This window comes from Dendrobates tinctorius, unplaced genomic scaffold, assembly GCF_039654945.1.
Source record: "Dendrobates tinctorius isolate UK_male_01 unplaced genomic scaffold, ASM3965494v1 ptg000029l, whole genome shotgun sequence".
Lineage (NCBI taxonomy): Eukaryota > Metazoa > Chordata > Amphibia > Anura > Dendrobatidae > Dendrobates > Dendrobates tinctorius.
In genome coordinates this window covers 7926527-7950922 of record NW_027361697.1, presented here as the reverse complement: position 1 = coordinate 7950922, position 24396 = coordinate 7926527, and the positions used below count along the sequence as shown (strand labels likewise).

Sequence of the window (24396 nt, the reverse complement as noted above, 5' to 3'; positions counted from 1 at the left end):
TGGACCTGAATCTTACGGTCAAGGCCCTTATATAGGGGCAAACAAACTGCACCTAAAAAGCATTGATTGACGTAGGAAGACGATCGGCACTTGTTGGGAGGTTCGTACGATGGACGAGGCAAGCGCTTTATGACGAGTGTCCATTTCGATAAATGTAGGAACCATCAAATTTTTTTTTTTTTTTTTTTAAAAAGTGAAACATTCCTAAAAACGTTGACTATTCCAATGTTTTCATTTCCGCTCCTCCTCCTTGTTCCCTCTCTCAATATGTCCTTCGGCTATAATTCAAGGCCATCTTCCCCCTCTGATGAGTTGGCTTGCGGCTTCGACACTTCTAGGTCTTCAGAAGCCAGCTGTGCTCTTGTGTACCCAGGGCTGGTTAGATATTGACTGAGAAGTATACGCTTACTGGGGCAGAGAGGGGGTGAGAGTTTCATTCAGAGGAGGAGGGAAGGAGAGAGGAGGTCATAGGCAGAGTGAAGGAAGGAGGGGAGGGAACCATGGCCAGAGAAGGAGACACAGGATGATATGGAAGCAATGTGGGCTACAAAATAACGTAGGAAGCGGAGGATCAGATCTGGTGCTAGAAGTCGTGAGTTTCCCCTGGACTTCCTGGCACATCTGGAAGCCGTGCATTCTCCAGCCTGGGATGGAAAGGATCAGCTGAAGCTGCCAGGCTCTCCCTCAGAGATGTGCCAGGGAGTCAGCCATAACAGACAGCAGTGTGCTTCACTATCTCAAGACCCCTACAGCAGAAGCCAGGTGTGCCAGTGGGCTCCTGAGAGCTAGAAGGGCCACAACAACACATGGAGACAGAGGAGGACTCCAGAGACACTGGACAACCGGTAAGAAAGACAATGCTGGCCTCCAATGCCCCGGAGGATGGCTCTCTCATCAGTAGGCTCCAAACGTGGCGGAAGCGTTACATTGGCATAGGGTCAAATACCGAAAGCCGAATTCTCAAGGGTTAAAGTCCCATCTAGTTACTCAGAATGTCTGGAAAGTATCAGACCTGTTGGCACAGAACTCTTTTTGTGTGAAAGGTCTTCACTGCACAGTTACTTTAACTCTTTCCGCCCCGTTGAGGCCCAGTCCCAATTCGTAAACCCACAACCTATATGTAATTCCCCCAGGCGTTTCCATAGCTCTCCGCAAAGCAAGCGTAATACTAACGCTTGTCGTCACTTGCTGATTTTTAGCAATTCTTCTCTATTGCTTAAACTCGTGTTGAAAAAAAATGCTGCCTACTAAGGAAGAATAAGAAAGTTCTGCCGCTTTTATAGCACTGAGCCAACCTTACCCACTGCACCCGATGGAGCAAGATGCCATTAAAGACCTATTTCTACAATACCTTGTTGGTAATGTGGTTTGGGATTGTTCTACTGCACATTTATGCATATATTATGTGGCCGCCTTCTGGGAACGGTTTGTGCACACTCATGGGATGTCGTTATCAAAAGACAAAATGGCAATAATCATGAGCTAAAGAACTAATGCCACATGGACAGTTGGTAGTGATGGTGCAGAACCGGGCTCACATCCTTGGCCTCCAAACCTGAAGTGCCCATATTTATAGAACCTACCTGATCGCTAATTCTTTAAGATGAGCCTTAAAAGGATTGTCGGTCGCAAAAAAAAAAGGCCCCATGTGCTTACTAATGTAAATTATAGAAAATACTAACTTAAGAAGGCGGTTGGAAAGCAAGACATTCATCCGGTAAATATTAAACAACCTTTATTTCGATTCCATTAAAAACTAACAAAGTTCATATACACGAACAGAAGGAAGTCCAGCCACCAGCAAATTGGCGTCTTTCGGTACAGGAAAATTAGGCTATAGTATTAAAAACCTTTATCCTTTTATTGTAGTTTAATAAAAAAACATCTTACTCCGTTTCAGACCGTGTAGAACATCCGGCCCCATTGCCCCCCCCCACCCGTGTATAACATCTCGCACATTTGCCCCCCCTGTGTAACTACATTCAGCCCTTTTGCCCCCCCTGTGTATAACATCTGGTTCCTTTACCCCTTGTATAACATCTGGTCACATTGCCCCTCCTGTGTATAACATCTGGCCCCAATGTCCCTTGTGTATACAATCTGGTTCCATTGCCCACCTTGTGTATAACATATTGCCCCATTGCCCACCTTGTGTATAACATATGGCCCCATTGCCCACCTTGTGTATAACATATGGCCCCATTGCCCACCTTGTGTATAACATATGGCCCCATTGCCCACCTTGTGTATAACACATGGCCCCATTGCCCACCTTGTGTATAACATATGGCCCCATTGCCCACCTTGTGTATAACATATGGCCCCATTGCCCACCTTGTGTATAACACATGGCCCCATTGCCCACCTTGTGTATAACATGTGGCCCCATTGCCCACCCTGTGTATAACATGTGGCCCCATTGCCCACCTTGTATATTATTATTTATTTATATAGCACCATTGGTTCCATGCTGCTGTACATGAGAAGGGGTTACATAAAAATTACAGATATCACAGTAAACAAACTAACAATGACAGATTGATACAGAGTGGAGAGAGGACCCTGCCCTTTCGGGCTTACATGCTACAGGATGGTGGGGAAGGAGACAATAGGTTGGTGGGTTGCAGCAGTTCCGGTGTTGGTTGAGGTGATATCACCGGTAGTGGTGAGAGAGGAGGTAGCAGGGTCATTGCAGGCTGTAGGCTTTCTTGAAGAGATGGGTTTTCAGGTTCCGTCTGAAGGATCCAAATGTGGTTGATAGTCGGACTTGTTGGGGCAAAGAATTCCAGAGAGTAGGGGCTATTCGGGAGACGTCTTGGAGGCGGTTGGGTAAGGAGCGAATAAGTGTGGAGGAGAGAAGGAGGTCTTGGGAGGACCGGAGATTACGTGAGGGAAGGTATCGGGAGATTAGTTCAGAGACATATGAGGGAGACAGGTTATAGATGGCCTTGTAGGTCAGAATTAGTAATTTGAAGTGGATACGCTGAGGGAATGGGAGCCAGTGAAGAGATTTACAGAGGGGAGAAGCAGAGGAGTAGTGAGGAGAGAGATGAATTAGTCAGGCGGCAGAGTTAAGGATGGACTGGAGAGGTGCGAGGGTGTTAGCAGGGAGACCACAGAAAAGGATGTTGCAGTAGTGGAGACGGGAGATGATGAGGGCATGCACAAGCATTTTAGTAGATTGAGGGTTGAGGAAAGGATGTATAACATATGGCCCCTTTGCCCACCTTGTGTATAACATTTGGCCCCATTGCCCCCTCTGTGTATAATATCTGGCCCTATTGCCCTCCTTGTGTATAGCCTCTGGCCCCATTGCCCCCACTATGAATAACATCTCGTCCCATTGATCCCCCTACGAATAACATCTGCCCCATTCCCCTCCTGTGTACAACATCTGGCCTCATTCCCCCCCCATGTATAATATCTACCCCCTCACCTTGCCATTTACCTTTACTAAAGTGACAATGGCTGGTGGTGCAGAGATCACTGATACCACCGCGGTCCTGTAATAGGAGCCACCGGTGTAACAAGCCCGTTCATGACATTTCTTTCCCCATCACCTGTGAGTGACATTACTGCGAAGTTAAATTAACGGAAGCAGCTCAACCAGGAAGTGGAGACCCCGAAACGTTAGAGCAAGGTCACTGAGTGGTGAGGAGCAGGGGGCAGAGAAGTCACCAACACTCTGCTGACTCCATGACTACAGAAACCAGACCACCTCTGGTATTAAAATCAGCACAAACCCTGCCCCTCTGTGGGGAGTTTCATGGCGGAGCAGCTGCATGCAGCCTTACATCACCAAGCACAATGCCGAACGTCAGATGGAGAAGTGTAAAGCCAAGCAGCTCCATATCAGTGTTTGTGGATATAGAATGAGATGTCATAAAAGCTCCTGTAGGTGTAATGTGGAAATGCTCCAATACTTTTCTCTATTCACTGTACTTTGTCTCCAAGGGTCTCTGATCTTCAGCTACAAAGGTCTGGTCCAGGAAGGTCCTTTCTGGTTTGTAACCAGAACAGTGCAGTATTTCCTGTATTGGCACATGAGGGGGCTGGCTGACTGCTCATTTCAGTAGATAAGCCAGCCCCCTTCTCTATGCATCAGCCGTGAAATTATGGAAGCAGGACACATGTGGCTTGGAGCGCAGCATTGTTTTTTTTCCGTCTATTGGGTCATTTAGGATACACAGCATATTTCACGCTAAATGGAGACTTAGGTTTATTATTATTATTAGGTTGTATCACCGCTTCTGTCAGAGAAGCTTTCAGATTTATATTTGTTTGCCCTTTTTTTGTGTGAAATGGATGAAAAAAGACGACTCATTGTGTAATTTCCTTCTTATTCATTTCACTGTCAGTGTGCCAAATGTGAATAAGAACATATCTGACGTCAGATGATGTATATGTGAGTTACTGACACACGGTGTCAGAGGTAAAGTATGCCTTTACAAGCTCCTATAGATGCTCTGACGCATGACCATGTCGTCTAGACGGGGCCCGAAAAACCATCTGGTAGAACAGTCTTTGTGGTCACAGACTGCCCAGTGTGCACCTTCATAGAATCATAGAATCGTAGAGTTGGAAGGGACCTCCTGGGCCATCTGGTCCAACCCCCTGCTCAAAGCAGGATTCGCTAAATCATCCCAGTCAGATGTCTGTCCAGCCTCTGTTTGAAGACTTCCATTGAAGGAGAACTCACCACTTCTCGTGGCAGCCTGTTCCACTCATTGATCACTCTAACTGTCAAAAAGTTTTTTCTAATATCTAATCTGTGTCTCTTCCCATTCAGTTTCATTCCATTGCTTCTAGTCTTTCCTTGTGCAATATTGTAATATTCATTTGGAGAAAAAGTATTTAAAAAAGTAAATAAAATTGTAATGAATTTTCAATAACTAGAAAAAGCATTTTCTAATGCTGAAAGTCATATATACGCCGTATGTATGAAAGTATTGGGATCCCTATGGAGCTTTATGGCCTCCCTCCGTAAATCCATAGGAGTTCCTCTCCCTCGGAAGGATTGCTATAAGATTTTGGAGGCGTCTGTGGGAATTATTGTCCATTTTTCTAGAAGAGCGTTTGTGAGGTCAGACTTTGATGTTGGGGGAGAGGTCGGGCTCACAATCTCCATTTTAGTTCATCCTAAAGATGTTGGATGGGGTTTAGGTCCAAGATCTGTGCGACCAGTCATGATTTCCCACCAAACTTTTCCAACTATGTTTTTAAGGACCTTGTCTATGCACGAAAGTCATTGGGCACAGAAAATCGCCTTTGCCAAACTGTTCCCACAAAGTTGGAGCATACAAATACCCAAAATGTCTAGTATGCTGAAGTATTAAGATTTCCCATAACTGGAACTAAGGGGCTAGGGGTCGACCCCTGAAAAAACAACCTCATAGCATTATCCCTCCTCTACCAAATTTTGGCACAATAGTAAGTTTCTCCAGGCATTCGGCAAACCCTGACTGCCAGATAGGGAAGAGTAATTCATCACTTCATAGCACACTCCAGTGGTGTCGACTTTACACCTCTACATCCGACACCTGGCATTGTGCTTGGTGATGTAAGGCTTGCATGTAGCTGCTCAGCCATGAAGATCCCGGTGGGGGCATAGTTATTGTCCAAATAGAGTGAGGAGACTCCAGCTTCATGATCGCGATGAATCTTTATTTCCAATGTGATGGAGTACAAAGACGTCGGTGCAATTTTAAAAATCAAATTAAAACATCCATCTACGCGTTTCAGGTGGATACATCCCTTATTTTTCTCACTGATGCGCAGCATATATTTGACTCAAACGCCGAGATTTGACCGACGTTACGGCATATGAGCCATACTCAGGCCTCCATGCAGGACACCTCTGACCGCATTTCCCCGGCTCCTCTCTTCTCGATCCACCTACATCTCAGCCTACTACATAATCTAAGGCCTCAGCCATTCAGTCTAGACCATTCCTCACAATCCAGAAATTTGTAAGACAAATGTTCCTACTGAACAAACATCTTTTTAGTTGAGCAAACACTTGCAAGTTCCTTGGGAGGAATGCTTTGATGGGTCTATTCCAGCTGAACTATTCAGGAGCTGTAAAGCGGCTGTAGGGTTAGACTCTGAAATAGAATAACAAGTGTCCTTTTGGGTTTTATTTGCAAAAGTGTATATTTAAGGCTGTTTAACCCTTAAAAAGCTAAAATATAAGTATATAGCCTAGGTGTATCCTAACCCCTTCACTCCAGTGCGATTTTTTTTTTATAATTTATTTTTTATCTTTTTCATTTTTGCACTGTAGTTTTTTTTTGTTACCTCTTGTCCAACTTTTGTACTTTTTTAGCCACTTAGTAATTTGTCAGATGGTGTTCATTGTCTGTTTAAACATGACAAAATGACCCGGCTTCATGATTCTTCACATCAGTACAACTGTGGGGATACTGTTGTTTTTGTTTGTTGTTTTTTTTTTTTTTTTTTAATATGTAAATGGTGGGAAAAATAAAGAAACCTGTAACTTTAATATTTCTGTGGATCCAGCACGGCAGGCTGACTTTATTACCTTTATTTTTATCTTTTTTTTTTTTTTTTTTACTTTTTTTGGTTAGAACATTTTAATTGCTGCTTATGCTGTATTTTAGGAAGGTGTGGACAGGGAAAAAAAATAAAATTCTGTTTTTTCAATTTTTTTTTACCCTATATGTGGTATTTATAGTTTGGGATAATTAGTTTAATATTTAGAAAGATCTAAATATACTTTTTTTTATTATTAACTCATTAAGGTCAAATTTTAAAATTGTGCGTTTTTTTCCCTTTTTTCTCAGCTTCTTCCAAGTATCCTAACTTTACTTTTACGTCAACATAAATGTTTTTTACTTTTTTTCCACTGTGGTGTCAGCTGTGTATAGAGCTGTTACTTGTTGTAGTCCTGCCTCTGATGATAGAGCCTGCTGAAAACTCTTCCTGAAAGCAGTTGCTTTGTTTTTTTATTTTAGATGCATTGAAGCAGTAAAACAGGGTTGCCTAGACGTGCATAACTTTTAGGCTCAATGAAAATCTACTCGATAAATTATGAAAATGTAGAGCTTTAAATTAATTCTTAGAATGATCCTTATGATCAAGCTGTTGATGACACTGCACCTCTTCTATCTTACAATAAACCATTTTTTCTTCTTGCACAGCTTCATACCCTTTTCTTCCTGTTATATGATACTCAGATGTTTCTGTTAAATCTGCAGATAAGATTTATTTGTGGAAACGATGGAGATGGAGGTTAACGCACGAGAATGTGTCTCCCCCACTGACAAGAGGAGATCCACAGGAAGGGTTAGTAAATCCCCAAGAAAAGTAAGACCCGCAAGTGTGAAGACGAGAGGTACGGAACAACCCGAGAAATCGAGGAAGCATGAAGAACGTGGAATGACGACAACTGTACTGCAGGGAAAGGTGAAGGCCCTGAAGGAAAAACAGATGAAGGAGAAGAAACCGAGAGGCCGTGAGAGTCCCGGCAGTGAAGACGACGTTGCTGAAGATGCGCTGGTGTCGCCACAGCTTCGGACTTACCTGACTGAAGACTTGTTGGATTCTAATAAGCAGGAGCTGGTTTCTGGGGCTCGGCCGGAGATGTGGGGGGTTGATGAGCTTTGGGGGACTTGTGACATCGGTGGATCTACCGTGGGTCACTTCAACAACTGCCAAATGGAAAACTTGTCCAACTATGTTCATAGTAATGAGAGCAGTTCACAATCATGTTCTCACGACTCATTACACTCGTCGTCCGATACCCCATACACTACAGGGGACCCCCACTCTTCGCTGAGCCTGGCGGAACGAGTAGAAAGAAACCGGAAAGAGCTGAGATGTAAATTGAACCGAACAGCCTGTCACAACGTGGACAATGCAAATGGCGGTTCAGCCAGTCAAGGGCACGTGTCCAAAGACGCCAGCTGTGAGTATGGATGTGGGCGAGACCGGCTACACCTCCATAGTCTACAGATATTCATTATATGGAATGACTAGTGTTTTGTATTGTAGGGTTGTTCCCTGGAGAGATGGACGCTGATTTTGGTGTATCGATCGCTGTAACGGATGACTGCCGGTGAGTAACACCACATCACTGAGGCGTATTAACCTCTGACACCTTACGATGGGGGCATCCAAACTAAACTACTCTTCCAAGATTTTCCTGCCATTGTTGCACTCACTTTTGTGGAAAAATGCTGCAATATTTTGAACAGTCGCTAAAAAAAAAATTACAGCGCAAACGAGTACAAATTCTCCCACAGCTCCTGTAAGCAATGAAAAGGCTGCCATGCCGGCACCACAGCCTCTTCAGATACATGATTGGAGGGGTTGCTGATATTTAGACCTCCAACAATTTTATACTGATGAAAACCATAATTTTCAGAAGTGTGAATGCCTCTTTAACATTTGTCCTCCACCTTTTGGATCTTCCCACATTCCTGTTTGCGATATTGTATAAACTATGGCTGCTTGCTTTCAGTCACTGCGCTTCTGCTTAATTGAAGGAAATAGGACTTGGGTGCAATACGAGACATAGTCCATGGACAAGAATTGGGTTAAAAGAAACATGTCAATGCTTTTGTAACCCCATAAAACTCCTCAAAGTGGAAATCCACCTTCAGATATAATCAGGTTACTTGTTGGATAAGCTTGTTGCCCCAGACCAATGATATAAAACATTTTTAGGACCCGGAGTTGACTCTGTGTGGGATTGGTACAGGTCGAGGAGTACAGCGCCCTCACATGGTCTTATATTCTTTTTCCATTTTGTTTAACGGCCTTTGGCTCTGTCTCGAGCCAAGGGCGACTTGATGGATGAGCGCTCTGTAGGAAGATTAGACTTGTGCAAACCTAGATAGGTCCACTAGGGTCTTCTGCACCGTAATCTTGAGGGTATCAAGCCATCGGGTTGCAGGTCTTCCTCTTTGCCTTGTTCCTTCTATTCTTCTGACCATGATATGCTTCTCCAGTGATTGCTGTCTTTGTACGATGTGTCCAAAGTAGGTGAGTCGTAGCTTGGTGACCATTGCTGTGAGTGACATGTTTGGCTTTGTTTTCTAGCATTTTAAAATGCCATTTTTTTTCTTATACATAAAAAGCTTTTCTATGGTGTTTTAGTGGATTTATTTTCTCCATTAATATTTTGGTTTTATACCATGTTTAACAAAAAAAACCCCCTAACCCAAAAAGTATCAAATTGTTTGTAGAGATGGATTTGCCGCGCCTAATCCATCGGTCATTCACGAGGTGTGTTTCCGTTGGAAGATAGCTGGAGAACCGCCTCGTACGCATAAGGGGGCTCTTCTTTTGAGTAGCTGGGCCAGGTAATCAGAAGAAGAGCCCAGGATGCTGTCAGGTAAGAGGCGGTTCTTCTGCTTCCATCCAGGGAATGCAGACTACCGTCATGGCTGATGGACTGCGTGATGCAAATTGATTTGCACCAGCTCTAATTGTATGTAGTCACTTCACCAGTGACCTCAAAATGGCATAAAATTGTATCAAAATTGCTGCAAATCTCATTTTGGGTAGCTTCTATAATTTTCAAGTTTCTCTAGAGTGTTCTTTGATCGTATTGTATGGACCAGTGAGCGGGTGACATTCGGGAATATTGTGGGGTGCGTGGCAGATATTTTTACGCAGGAGAAGCCGATATTAGTTTGCTAGGACTCTGCTCTTCTTTAGCTCTCGGCATCTGCTGGTAGATGGACATCTACTTACTGACTTACGGCAGATTCCCCCCGCAGAATATTAATATGCCGCTAGAAGTGACCAACGTCTGTAATCTTTAAGCCTAAACCATATGTCCATGTATCACAATCCCTATCTCCTTTCCTAACATGGGCTATGTCCTAGTTTCACAGCTTGCTCCACTTTATTTTTGTATCTTTAACAAAAATGCATTAGGGGGCGCTATCAGCGGCAGTCTCCGCTCTCACCCTGGGTTTTTTTTTTTTTATATACTGTCTGACGTTGGCTGATGCACTCAGGGAAGTGGCGTCATTATAAAATCCTTTCTAATCCTCTCCCAGGGAGCTCAGTGTCCGTCACGAACAGGCCAAGCAGCTGCTGCACAGAGCACGGATGAAAGCAAAGGGGGCTAGTCCCTTGCGAGCCTCCCACTGCGTACTACCACATCCACACTCGCAGCCTCCGCCACGCCGGTAAGCGAAAGGGAATGGGGGGTGGGGGAGAGTGGGGAAAAAAAAAAGCAAAATGAAGATGGTAAAATGCAGGAAGGGACCAGACAACATAGAGAATGGGATTGAAGGGATTAAGATCAAAATCCAAAGCAAGTGGTAACAAAAGGGAGGATGAGAGGGTGAGAGTCGCCCGTATCACCGGCGTCCTCCGATCAGTCGCCCCATTGAGTACATTATCTGTATCCTTGATATAGGCTGTCATCGAGCCGCCATGGTGAATGAGCTCAGACAATACCTATACCCAGCCTCCTGCCTCCATACAGTACCCATGTTTGTGCCATTTTTTTATGTTGGATTACTCAGCCCATAAACCTGTTCATTAGAAAGACGATGCTAATGAAACGTTTCCAGCCATCGTCTGCACAGCAATTATTTCCTATGGAGGTGTCGAGGAGCTTCACATATGACAGTAATGGTCCTAGCCTTGTAATAATACCCCGTACTTCTGTCGATATTATGTGACCCACGAGAACACGCTGCTGAAGATCTTCCCGCGTTTCTTGGGTTAATCATTTGTAAACTTCAGCAGGAATTCCTGCATAATTTACCAAATGTTGAGGAAATCTCGCTCAAAGCCATCAGTAAGAGACGACAATACTCGTTATCACTGGGCCATTTTCATTGATGCACCTCTGCCCTATACATGGATGCCGTGGCTGACCGCTCGCAGACACGTGCACGCTCCGATCGCCCGAGTACATGTGTTTTCAATGGAAGGAGGAGGATAAATTACTGCGACAACTGTGGTGGTTTCCTATCTATTGACGTTGAAATTCAACATCACCAATCGTTATTTATCCCTGACATTATCTGTTGGGATAGAGTCAGGAGGTCTGCATGCACATAAGGTGGTCAAGTGGTCCCACAGAGATCAATGGGCTCTGCCAGATTTTTCTGTGAGGTCGGCTGAGAAAATTTCCCATCATGAGTCAGTGAGAACTTTCATGCTAGGAATATTACCAAATTTCGAGAGTCGCCATCTTTCTTTCACCAGGATAGATATTTAGTTTTCTGCTTTAACTTCAAGATCGCTGGGGGGGGGTCTGACAGCCCAGACCCCACTGATCTCAGGAACGGGGCTACAGAGCACTGTCTGAATGGAGTGAAGGTTGAACATGTGCACCCCCACTCCATTCATTTTCATAGACGAGTGTGGCGATGGGCTGATTTTTGGCATGCCTATTAAGAATTAATGGAGCAGAGGTGTGTATGCTCGCGCTACGCTCGATTCAAACGAGGTTGTACTCGTAACCGGTAGTGGTCTTGGCAATTAGACCACCAGTGATTAGAGAGTTATTCATTATCCCACACATAGACTTCGTACAATCCCATTAAGGCCCCCCATACACTTCAGACTAAAGCTGTCTCAACCTGTTGATATTGGCTGACAATCTAATGTGTATGTTGTGCCCTCTTGATACTCAACCAACAGATTATTGGAGAGTCAACGGGTGATTCTTTTATATGGCGGGAAGGTAAGCCAAACCGCGGGCAGCATGAATCAGATCCTGGCTGCACAATTTCAGCCAGGTATATTTTTCTCTGAAACACTGAGAAGTTTCAGAGAGGATATCCCTTGTAAATCAGACCTGGTACCTACCATGTCTTTTCCCAGTTATATACCCTGGTGATTATAAGGTCTCTCACTATGGGAGAGACTTGCTAATTTACCAGCAGCGGCGCTGGGAAGAGCCGGCCAGAGGTGCAAGTCGGTGTTAGGTTCCCGTTACATTTAGCGATGCACCAGCGATTCCAACAACGATACGACCTGGTCAGGATCGCTGGTGCATCGCTAAATGGTCGCTAGTGAGCTGCCAAACAGGCAGACCTCACCAGCGATGCAGCAGCGATAAGCGATCCGTCGGCGGTTGCTTTTAGCTGTCACACCGCAGCGATGACTACTTCCGCCTGCGTCCATGCGTCACTAGTCGGTGCCAGCAGGACGCCAACGAGGAAAAATGGCCCAGGCCTTTCCAGCGCGATCAGCGATATGGAGCGGGGGCGGCCGGTCGCAGGTACGTGTCAGACAAAGCGTGATCGCTAGTGATATTGCTGTTGCGTCACAAAATCGGTGACGCTTTAGCGATATCGCTATCAATCTCTCTCTGTGTAAAAGGCCCTTTAGTCTCATCTCTGCCGATTGTTCCAAATCTTCTAACTATATCTTCTCTGAAATATTGGAGCCTTTCAGGCCGTATATCTCTTTTCACAGGACTCATTCTGTACATTATGTAAATGAAAATGACTTTTCCTACAACATCACATATAGAGCATTGACCTCGCGTGCCAATTGCCACAGGCCACTAACCAAGATGTTCACATTATGTCCAGAAACTGTGAAGTCATCCTGAAAATTGAGTTTTGATGATGTACTCTCGGGTATGTTTTCTTCTGCTTTCAGTGCCACTGGTGGTGTGACCGACGGAGGATCTCAAAGTGACAGCTCAAGCAGTGACTATTGTTCTTGGCACAAAGGTTCTCGTGGGAGTTCTCCGTCTCATGTACGGTTTCAGGATGAATCTGAGAGAGATGTAGAAGAGAGATATCGAGAACGGCAACATGTTCCGCAGACGGCTTCTGTGACCAACACTCCTCCACCCAAGAGACAGGCAAATGGGTTTCCTTCCTGGACGGAGCAATTGTCACCATCTGGTCATGGACAATGTGGAAGTTGTGGATCCAACATAAAAGTATCAGGACCCAATCCAGCTGCTACTCATGGTACTAACCTACGAAGTGTTCAGTTAGGTTCAAAAATTACTCAGGATGGCTCCTTCAGCTCACCTATGGGGGTCAAGCCATCTCCTCACTGGATTTTACCTTCCCAACCATGGCGAGTTCATACAGAGCTGATCCGCGAGACGCACATTGGCGGTGACTCTACTGCAGACTCTTCTGGAGAAGAAGATGGCAGCAGGACTCATAGATGGGGAACACCCAAACTATACAACAGTTTACCAAATACACCTGAGCATGGCGCCACATTACGCCCAACCCGCTCATTCTCAGATGCTCCAACAAAAACTGGAGGATCACACTCGGAAAAAATCATTAAAGGAAAAAATGGTACCTCTGTTTTTGCTCTAGAAAGCAGATTTGGGGAGAAGTCTTCTATTTTCGAACCCAATTCTGTTCTAAAATTCTCAGAATCTAATCCACAGTTGGGTGCCATGACTGGTGGGTACTACGTTGATCCTGGTAAAACTGGTTCAGCAAAAATACCACAAGACCTGGAAGCTAAGACCACAAGAAAACCCAAGAGTTTAAATCTGGATAAGGAGAAGGGGCTCAACACATTACATACAGAAATAGAAACAGGGAACATTGTCTTAAATCTAGATGGTAGACAAGGAGCAATGGATCGGACAGGCGGTAGTGCCCATATTGCTCCCACGGTTCCTTGCATCCCGTTTGTGGTTCCTCCATCAGATTCTGGCAAAATGCAAGGTGGTCTTTCTAACCGTGTGCCTATTCCTCCACCCGGGAAAGCACCCACCGCAGTGCTATCTAGAATGGGTAGATTGGCAGTCCATACAGAGGGTGTTAACCAACAGCTATTACATGGAGGAAATAAGGTACCAGTTTTTCAGGATAAAAAGGGAATTCACTCCAATTTAGTGCCAAACTCCAAAGTGATTAATTCTGATGTTCTTGGAGACATAGACAACCATCATCTGTCTACCTCCAGCGTGAAATTAATGGAGTCTAGGGGTAGAGAAGCATCTTCAAATTGTAGGAAACAGTCAGAGGAGAAGAAGAGCAAGGAAGCCAAGGAGAACAGATCGGCTTCTGGGAAGAAACCGGTGAAAAGGGAACCAAGAGACAATGAGAGCTCTCACCCCGGTAACAGACAAGTGCACTGCGAGAGAAATAACTCGGCTAAAGAACTTCGGGAATCTGGGCCTGGTCCTCAGGTCAGTAGTCAATCCAGGGAGGAGACCTTAAACGAAGGGAGTTTTCTGAAAAAAGAAAAGTGCACAGAGAAACCGCGACCAAACCGCCAACAATCTGCAAACAATGAGCGCATCGGTAAGAAAGTCTGATATTTATCATGGTCTATATGAAATAAAGTCCATATTTATGCATGATATGAGCCGTAGATATTCAGAACCTAGGCCAGAAGTGGAGCCGCAGGGGGCATAAGGGTAAAGCTAATCTGATACAATAGGGCTTACGAGACTGCTTGCAGACGTGGTGAGAATCACTATGGTTCTGGTTAATGATACATTTCACTTATCGTTTGTTTGTTTGTTTTTTTTTGTTTTTTTTTTAAGGTTTTGGTCCAGTGATTGCAACCAAAGACAGGTGCACAGAGCTGGCACAAGAGAGGTGAGAGGAAAAGGCACATCTATCTATAAATAGTAATCCTTATATTGTTCGGCTTGATTATTGCAGTTTTTGGGTGTAATGATGGTCACCATTACTGCTCATCACACAAGTTATCACCCTAAAGATGTCCACACACAGACGAGAGAGCTGCGTACTGAACCTCCCAAATCTCTGTGTCGTCAATGAGAATGAAGACCAACAGGATCAGGAGTCTAAAATGCAAACTGCCCGATCCTGCTCTGCCCCATCATCCTCTGTAGGGGAGAAGTTGGGGAATCTATACAATTAGATGGCTGGCTCGTTCTGCTGAAATCAACTTTGAAGGGGTTTTCCACTACTATAATATTGATGACCTATTCTTCGGGATAATTCCTAATTTTCAGAAAGTTGGTGGCCAGACACTGGGCAAAACGACACCTGTTACCAGCTCTGGCCGATGCCGGATGTAAACCGGGTACAGAGCGGAGTGCCACTGCTCCATCATATATAACGAGGCTGACAATCCCTGCTGTACCTAAAACGGCAGCCATGCTGGTTTGATCGAGCTCCCCAAGAAATAAATATAATTGTGACTACAAATATCCTGGTGCAGGAGTGGCTGCTGTGCAGGTTATTAGCTTACTGCTCCTTAAAGGGAAGTTTTTTGATATGTAATCTGAGAGTTGCATGATGGAGGGGTAGAGAGCTTAATTCCAGCAATGTATCACTTACTGGGCTACTTGGTGTAGTTTTGATAAACTCCCTGTTTTCTCTGTTATAAATGTAGCAGTGCTATGAATGCTGAGCTGTGCATAACCCCATCCACACCACTGATTGGCAGCTTTCTGTGTACACAGTTTGTCAGCAGGCATCCAATCAGTGTTGGGGGCGGGGTTACATAGATTAGATGGACTGGCCTGGATGTGAGACCTAGTCCAGCAATTATAATCTCTTGCTGAGAAAACACTGATTATATTAAAACTACAGCATACAGCCCAATAAGTGACGCATCCCCGGAATCAGTGTCTCTGCCCTTACTTTACACTGTTCTCAGATTAAATGGCAAAAACCTGCTAACAGATTCCCTTTAATGTGGCTTGAAATGTGGATTTCCCCTTTGAGGAATCATCCATTTGATATTCATGGTGAATGAACCTGGTGCTAAACAAGCTCCATCTTGTGATCTTTTTCACAGCAAAGTTCAGTCTGACGTTAAAAAAGGAGACCTCCGGAGCGGAATGAGAAAAATCTTCTCCAGCATTGGCCTAACGTCAAGACCCAAGTTGGAGCGGTTCCAGTCTTCTAGTTTGGAGCAGATATCTCCTCCAGACTTCCATAAAGGACATGTAACAGCAAATGGGGACAGCGATTCATATGCTGGATGTGAGAAGCTGGGTGCGATAAAGAAGAGTCCATCCCTGCAATCTCTGAAGCTGGTGAGTAGATCAGCATCCCGGCTGAATAAACATGAATGACAGCTTGTTGTGTGTGCACAGCCGCTGATAAGTTCCTGTGGTGACACCTCCTCATTGCCTGCAGCCCCTTATCTGCCTTCTGCACCTGCCTTATCTCTGCATATATGTCATATAGACAAAGCTCAGACACTTGTCCAACACTGCTAATAAGGATCTGACTCCGTGGCTCCAAGACGTTAACCCATTTATTCCCACACAGTTTAAAATTGATATTGGGGTCTCCCGATATCTAGCGCATGAGATCAGTTTCCATGATTTTCATATTGATGAATAGCCATCACTATTATATCGACTGGGGTCCGACTCCTGGCAATTCCCGCTGATCACCTGATCGAGGCGGCTGCGGGGTTCTGGTGAGCTTTGCGGCCTCTGCTAGTTTACAGTGCTCCGTTCACAAGCACGTCACACATTTTACAAAGGCTTTGCCTGATATTGCAGCCACGTCTAGGGGCGGACAGCTGAAGTGCGTACCTTGGGTGCTAGGGGAGCACCAACAAGCCACATCACGTTGGCCATGGTATATAGATACAGAGCTGAACGTTTGCCCCGGGAAAAGGAAAACCTAGCGATGGCTCTGATAGGTGCGTCACTGTGCAGAGCAGAGGGGGCTCACAGTGAAGAGGATGTGAAGAGGATGCAGCTCTCCAGGGGACGACGCAGCCACTTCTATTGGCTAATTGCTGGGGAGATAAAATACTGCCCCTCACCAATCTAATACTGATGTCCTGTCATGGAAGGATAATACATTATTATTCAAATCTTAGAAAACTCCTTTAAAGAGTAACTAAACTTTCAACATGTTTTATTAACTGTGTCCAGCAAAGAAAGTTATGAAACTTTGTAAATCACTTTATTAGGGGATTTGTCGTCAAACTTTATTAGGGGATTTGTCTTCATTCCCTTAGAAAATAAATTACATGAAAGTGGTTTCCAAACCTCGGCTTCTCACCAGTCTATTTGCCTGCATTCAGCTGCACTGCTAACTCTATGTACTCATTTGGAGTACAGATGATGGCTGTGATTCATCAGCCTCATCTCCTCCTCCTGAGTGTTCTGTTTATCACAACAATCTCCTGCAGCAGCTTATCCCCAGTGTTAGGGGCTGAGCTGACCCATCACTGCCATCATCTGTACTCCTAATTACTGCGTTCTAATAGCAATGCAGCTGAAGGCAAATTGACTAGGGAAAAGCAGAGGTTGGGAAACCACGTACATCCAATCTGTTACAGGAATTAACGTAAATCATAAAGTGATTTGCAAAGTTTCATAGCTTTCCATGCTGGACTAAATTGTGAAAACACAACTTTAGTTATTTTTTAAATACCTTTTAATTCCACTGAAGCTCCCGAGCGGTCAACTGCATGTGACAACCAAAATATGAGAGCCCATGTGGTGCAGCAGGAGGTGCTCTATGCAGGCACAGTACACTCACGCTAGAAGAGGATACTCGGTGGAGGTGACCGCCATTGATGACACCCGTATGCTCTGAATAAGAACAGGGGTTGGCGGGTTGGGATACTTTACATACATCTACCAACCATCCCTCATTCAGGATGACTCTCCTTATTTTTGGTGCGCTTGGCCCGCGCAGAGTTGGGGGTGCGCTTGGCCCGCGCAGAGTTGGGGGTGCGCTTGGCCCGCGCAGAGTTGGGGGTGCGCTTGGCCCGCGCAGAGTTGGGGGTGCGCTTGGCCCGCGCAGAGTTGGGGGTGCGCTTGGCCCGCGCAGAGTTGGGGGTGCGCTTGGCCCGCGCAGAGTTGGGGGTGCGCTTGGCCCGCGCAGAGTTGGGGGTGCGCTTGGCCCGCGCAGAGTTGGGGGTGCGCTTGGCCCGCGCAGAGTTGGGGGTGCGCTTGGCCCGCGCAGAGTTGGGGGTGCGCTTGGCCCGCGCAGAGTTGGGGGTGCGCTTTGGAGTAACACTGTTGTATCGGTTTATGAAGCAGAGCTGTGGGGCGGCATTAGACTGTGTGGGAGGGATCTGTGGTTAGAGTCTGAGTGGGGCATCATGCTGTATGGGGGGAGTGTACATGGGGCCTTATACTGAGTATGGGGGCATCACAATGTGTGTGGGGAACATTGTAGGTAGGTGAGCCGACTGGGGGGTGGTCCGCTTTCCACCGCGAACAGACAGAGACTGAAGTGCGTCCAACAGGTCCTCTTTTATTAGCCGTCCTCGCGACGACCCGCAGCACCACACAGCAGCTGCTCGACTCTGCACACAGGCCCGGGTACCTCCACTTCCTTCCGTCTCCTGATTGACCTCCCTCGCGGCTCTTTCACTGTGGCTGCCCTAGGTCTACCATCACAGCGCTTCACCCGTCCGTCTTGTGCTACCCCAGGCTCTCTCTGTCTGCGGCTTCTCCTGTCAGGGCCACCCCCGACTGTCTCTGTTATCAGTCCCTTCCGGAGCTCCTTCTCTGTCCACTTCTCCCTTTGGACTTCTCTTCTCCTGAGCTGACCTTCTGGAACTCTCTACTCCTCCTTATGTATCCCCCATGACTGTGCGTTTTCATAGCCCTAAGCTGATGTTAAGCCCTGCTCTCACTGCTCCCATCTTGTGGCCAAACTTCAGTACTACACCCATCTTTCCTTTCTCCAGCTGTCTCCCATCTATAAATGCTACAGTCCACCCAAAGCAATCTACACTTTTACCTTCCCACTGCAGACAGGTCCGTACGTCAGTCCACTTCCCCTACACTATCATAAGTTGTGTGGTGGGATTATACTATGGGGGGGGGTATCTTACTACATGGGGGGCACATTTGGGTCCGTGAAAGGGGTGCAATACTTTGGGAGGACACTAGTGGTCTTCTGGTGGATAATATTTCTGTGTGGTGCATGTTAAGGGCTGGGTGAGATTAGGGCACCGGCTTGGTGCAGAATGACCATTGCCGCGGTGCGCTCTGCATTGTGGCTCCTCTCTCTCAGAGCTGGCCGGTAGGCATCCTGCTTCTTTGCTGTCTGCTTGCAGAGCTGTAAGGTGCTTTTTGGGCATTTCCTGTCCCTAGTTCACTTGCCTGCACTTTTCCAAGCTAAAATAACAAATGCAAGCTGTGAATTTCTATGGGAGGTCTCCCCGGGGATAAATAACCTGCTGTGTGTGAATAGTGCTGACCTCAGGAGTCTGATAACAGAGGAGGTAACACATGCAGAGGACACTAGGATTGTTTGTAGCCTACACAAAAAAAGAAAAATAGGGCCCTTAGTACTAAATGAATGTACAGGGGCACAAACCCGCTATGTGGCCAATATACCGCCATATACATACATGGTGTGTCAGCACACTGCCACTAACAATACATGAACTGCAATATTGCTGCAACCATTACACATAAGGTACGTGATTAGTCACAGTGTGATGGCACACCGCGTACATAAGTCTGTAGCCTGTAATCCGGGCACAGCGGCTGCAGCCATCATAGGCAGAGACGTCTGGCAGAGCAACTGACTTGCTTTTAAACTGGGGACATGGCACCCCAGTTCTCATGATTGGTGGCAGCAATCAGACGCTTATCACTAGATAGCAATTAGATTTGTGATGCCCTTGTGCAACATCCTATGCGGTCCTCAGAGGCAGCCATGCTTCGCTTTGTCGACCAGCATCCTTGGCCTGGCGTCCTGGGCCTGGTGTCCTTGGCGTGGCTTCTTTGACCTGATGTTCTTGGCCTGGCATCCTTGGTCTGCTTATTAGGCCTCACGTGACCTGTGTTCCCAACCCTCTCCAATCTTTTTCTTCCCCCAATTTCGATGCTTCCCAGGTCCCAACAGGTTTCTACTTCCTGGTTCCCCAAAATACACAGAAATGACTTCCCAGCCAATCACGGGCCAGCGTCATTATTTCCTCTGTGTTGAGCTGAGGGGCAGAAGTGGATCTGACGAAAAAAAAGAGGCAGTGGGAAAAACTGAAATAGGGGTATGTGTGATAACACAGATGTTGTGTACTTACTGTTTTAAGCTCAATTAAAGGGGTTTTCCTGGTTTCGGACAAACCTCTGTCAGCTGACTGTTAATTTTTTAACACAAATAAACTGCGCTTTACTCACCTTCCCCGGGTCCAGCGCCGAGCTCCCGGTCTCTGTTATTGTTTGCAGCGCTGACATCATGTAGCCAATCGATGAGTTAAGCACCTCAACTCGGACAGAACAACAGAACACCGCTATTGGCTGCAGTGCTCTCGATGTGATGTCTGCACTGCTGGCCATAACAGACACTGGACCCAGAGAGGGTGAGTAAAGCACAAATTGCTTATTTGTTTGTTTTTAAAGTAAATTGCAACCAAAGAAAAGGGGGTTTCCAAAAATGGAGAACACCATTTAAGTATATGTGTGCATATGTTTGTGTGTGTGTGTGTGTGTATATATATATATATATAGAATGTGTGTGTATGTATGTATATATATATATATATATATATATATATATATATTTTATTTTTTTTTAAATAGGGCACTAATGCATTTACAATAAACTTTAGACTTTTTGCTAGTCTGGAACACCAGGCACCTTTCATAAATTTAAGTGTTGTCCAGGCTCGCTGTATTGCTGGCCTCTCATCAGTATCAGATCGGTGGGGGTCTGATAGCCGGCACCCCCACCAATCATCAGCTGTCGTCTGTCCTGCTGATGGCCAGATATATGCAGCGCTTACAAGCTCCGAGTTACGTCACTGACACACAGCACATCATATTTTTCGGTAATTACTCTGTGTTAACGTCAGCCTGGATAACCCATTTAAGTTTTTGAAGGCAAAAAAAAATGATTACCCGAAACTTTACTTTGCAGTTGAGATCCTTCAGCTTTTTTTTCTTCCCTTCAAATGACTCAGCCAGGAATATAACTCATTATGCTTCTGAATTCTCTAGATTTTCTCCTTCTGTAGAATCCTATTTCCTTCAGCTCCATCCTTGTCACCCGTGACACTGACTAGGGTGTCACCATTAAAATAAAGCCCCGTGGGCATCCAGCGAGAGCGTGCAGGCGGCAGGTGACACCGTGCAGATCAGCAGAGCTTGCAGGGACAGTGCTGACAGTGCGCTCACTAATTGCTTCAGCATTACATTATACCGGACGCTCTGCCGTTGGAGCGCCGTCTCTGCTGCGGACCGCCGCCATCATTGCGCTAATTGCCCTAAAGACTTTAATGTAAATTAACTTTACTCGCTGCACAATGAAAACTTATGTGACGTCGCCAATTCCAGATCTTTGCTGGCTGCAGGTGAATAGGAATATTCTTTTTTTACGCTCAGCCGCTGAAAACCCTTCACCCCATTTGTGCTCGGTGCTGGGATCTTATAGCGCCTGCACTGTTGTAACCACCGTGTAGTAAAGTATTAGGACAGCAGAGAACATTGTCTCCTTGTATTTAGCAGAAGAGCAGAGCCGCTGTGTCGGGGATTGTCCTACTCACTGCAACACCGGTCCACCCATTGTATGGGGCTGCGCTGTACAGATAAAGGGGCGCAGACCATCCGAACAGCTGATCGGCAGCGATGTCAAAAGTCGGACCCACCACCAATCCAATATTGGTGGCCAGTGGCATAACGATCAGAGAGAATGCAACTGTGACCGGATCAGGATGGACAAACTGCTCCTCTCACCCGGGCACCGTCCTCAGGATGTATATGCCGGTGACCCTGGTGCCATGAGCTCCCAGCCTCACTACTCGCTCTGCTACGTCACAAGCTGATTGAGGCTTGTAGCCCTCAGAGGATACATGTACGAGGAACATGTCAGGCCGTGCAATGAGATCACTTCATCTCCTCGCACCACCTGAGCTGCGATGGAAGGAGCCCGAGAGCTCAACGAGAGAATGGGGACACAAATGGGGTGTGCAGTCAGGGACATTACTGTTATATGGAGGCACAAAGGGGTCAATATTCATATATAGGGGCATTAATAAGAGATGGAGGCACAAAGGGGGCATTATTCATATATAGGGGTATTAATAAGAGATGGAGGCACAAAGGGGGCATTATTCATATATAGGGGTATTAATAAGAGATGGAGGCACAAAGGGGGCATTATTCATATATAGGGGTATTAATGATAGATGGAGGCACAAAGGGGGCATTATTCATATATGGGGGCATAAAGGGGGCATTATTCATGTATGGGGGCATTATTCATATATGGAGACATAAAGGGGGCATTATTCATATATGGGGGCATAAAGGGGGCACTATTCATGTATGGGGGCATTATTCATATATGGAGACATAAAGGGGGCATTATTCATATATGGGGGCACAAAAGAGGCATTAATAATATACAAAGGCACAAAGGGGGCAATATTCATATATAGGGGTATTATAGATGGAGGCATAAAGGGGGCATTATTCATATATGAAGGCATAAAGGGGGCATTATTCATGTATGGGGGCATTATTAATGGAGGCACGAAGTGAGCATTAATAGATGGAGGCACAAATGGGGCATTATTCATATACTGAGGCATAAAGGGGGCATTGTCCATATGTAGGGGCATTAATAGATGGAGGCACAAAGTGGGTATTATCCATATATGGGGCATTAATGATACAGTGAGGTACAAAGGGGACATTATTTATATATTGGAACAGTATCACGGTAGCATTCAAGTAACAAGGTGGTGGTTGATGGGCCCTTAAAACTCTAGTTACACACCTAATGGCCTTTTGTAGAAATAGGTCATAATTTAAAAAAAAACAACTGAATTATATTGATATAAATAGTGATTTTCAGTAACCAAGTGATGAGTAGAATTGTTATACAGAGTGTTAATAGTTGAGGTAAAATTAAGTCTTTTTATATTTAGTTATATGTTTTATAGGTAAATAATGGAAATGATCAGACACTTGGTAGTTTTGGTGCTCAGTCATGTGAAGTAGGGATACTATCTAATGTGTAGTACTCTCAATTTCCCACCAGATGTCGCCATTTAACCTTCCCAGAAGAGCATCTTCGGTTCAGAATCTGCTCGGGAAATCGGACCGCTCTGCCGCTTACATTACCGGAGGTGTGAACACCGCTCCAAGGTATGTCACCGATATACAGCAGCCATGCAAGAAGGAAACCTTTGCGTTACCATATCCGCAGACATTGATATCCTGCATCTATGACGCCTGTGCTGTGCAGTACCAGTCACCACTTTCTTGCACCCATAGGCGGGCGCTCAGCGTAGAAGACATAGGGTCTCCTGCTATGGCGCGGGCATTGGGGAAGGTCGCAGAGGTTTATCCAGATGGGACTCGCCTTTTGGAACTGCATTGTCTAGAAAAAGGAGGTTTCGGCTTCAGTATTTCTTCTGAGAATGGAAGGCCAGACTCAGGTACGCAAAAGACAAACATGATCTTATAGAGCTTTTCCCATATTCATAGATGGCTATTGTCGGAAAGAACTTGTAAAAACAACAACTTTTGCAATTCGCTGCTTTTTAAAATTTTCTGCCATTTTCGAGATAGTAAGACGTTTCTTTGAAGCTTGTCGTCTAGGAGACCGACCACCGCTGCTCTCTAGCTTGTAAGCACGATGCTGAAACTTGTCTGTGTTAAGAGTTAACAGCGCCCTCTAGTGATCCTGTCTGGCTTTAAAACAAGACATACATGCTGAATAGAAAAGAGCTTGTAAGCTCTGAGCATGTTCTGCTGTCTAGCAGTGGTGGTCGGTCTCCAAAGCAACGAGATGTAAACAAAAAGTGTTAGTATCTCGGGAATGGCTGAGAATTTTACTAAACAGTAAATTGCAAAATTGCTTGTATGTGGTAGCGGTATATGACGATACCCATATATGAAGGTAGAAATGACCTTAAAATTATGTAAATGCTAAAACATGTACACTCACCCCTGCAGGTATCTACGTGCAGGACATGAGTGACGCCAACACTGCCAAGCTTTATTCTGGCCTCCTGAGAGTGGGAGATGAGATCTTGGAGGTGAATGGGGCCAAGGTGTCCACACTGGGTCTGGGAGAGCTGAGCGACATCCTGCACCGTGAATCCGTATTGTCGGTCCGCGTTTTACATCAGAGAAGGACCAAGTGCTGACAGATCCCGCAGCGGCGGCACAAGTCACATGGTACTTCTACATTGCCCGCTCCAGATCTCCTAAGTGTATGGTGACATGGCCACTCGCTCCCAGCCTGGAGCCTGTCATATTTTTGGGTCGTCTTTGTTTACCGGACTATTTTGCACTGTCTTTTGACACTGGTGTGACACCGTGAAGAGCCGTACACCCGTCTGTAGTCTCCTGTAATCCTCCGAACTGTTATACCAGGCAGTATTAAGTGGATGGGACACAAGATGTCGTCATTGTCCGTTTTGGATCCCCCAGACACCCTTTGCACAGGTCACGCTCAGTGTTTTTTTTGTGTATTTATGAAACCTCTGCTCCTCACTGCCTATTCTGATTTTAATATATTAAACGTTTCTGTTTACGAGTCA

General features: G+C 45.6%; 1 protein-coding gene across 2 annotated transcripts; it reads left to right on the top strand.

Moving 5' to 3' along the window:
- The first annotated feature begins 478 nt into the window (after positions 1 to 478).
- On the top strand, positions 479 to 24396 carry KIAA1614 (KIAA1614 ortholog). 2 transcript variants are annotated; one of them, XM_073571349.1, is made up of 10 exons: positions 479 to 845; positions 7218 to 7927; positions 8014 to 8077; positions 10032 to 10163; positions 12604 to 14231; positions 14477 to 14531; positions 15706 to 15946; positions 22887 to 22993; positions 23123 to 23286; positions 23807 to 24396. In XM_073571349.1, the coding sequence occupies exons 2-10, from the start codon at positions 7240 to 7242 to the stop codon at positions 23998 to 24000; spliced, it is 3273 nt and encodes a 1090-aa protein (XP_073427450.1). In that variant the 5' UTR covers positions 479 to 845; positions 7218 to 7239; the 3' UTR covers positions 24001 to 24396. The 2 variants fall into 2 exon arrangements, with proteins under 2 accessions (XP_073427450.1, XP_073427449.1); XM_073571348.1 differs by having other exon boundaries at positions 7999 to 8077.

Bases quoted from the DNA above. Each gene is read 5' to 3' on its own strand.
- KIAA1614 (XM_073571348.1), top strand. From the start codon at position 7,240: ATGGAGATGGAGGTTAACGCACGAGAATGTGTCTCCCCCACTGACAAG. The intron at 8,078-10,031 runs GTGAGTAACACC...ATCCTCTCCCAG, and splicing joins GCTGTAACGGATGACTGCCG to GGAGCTCAGTGTCCGTCACG. The intron at 22,994-23,122 runs GTATGTCACCGA...TTGCACCCATAG, and splicing joins GGTGTGAACACCGCTCCAAG to GCGGGCGCTCAGCGTAGAAG.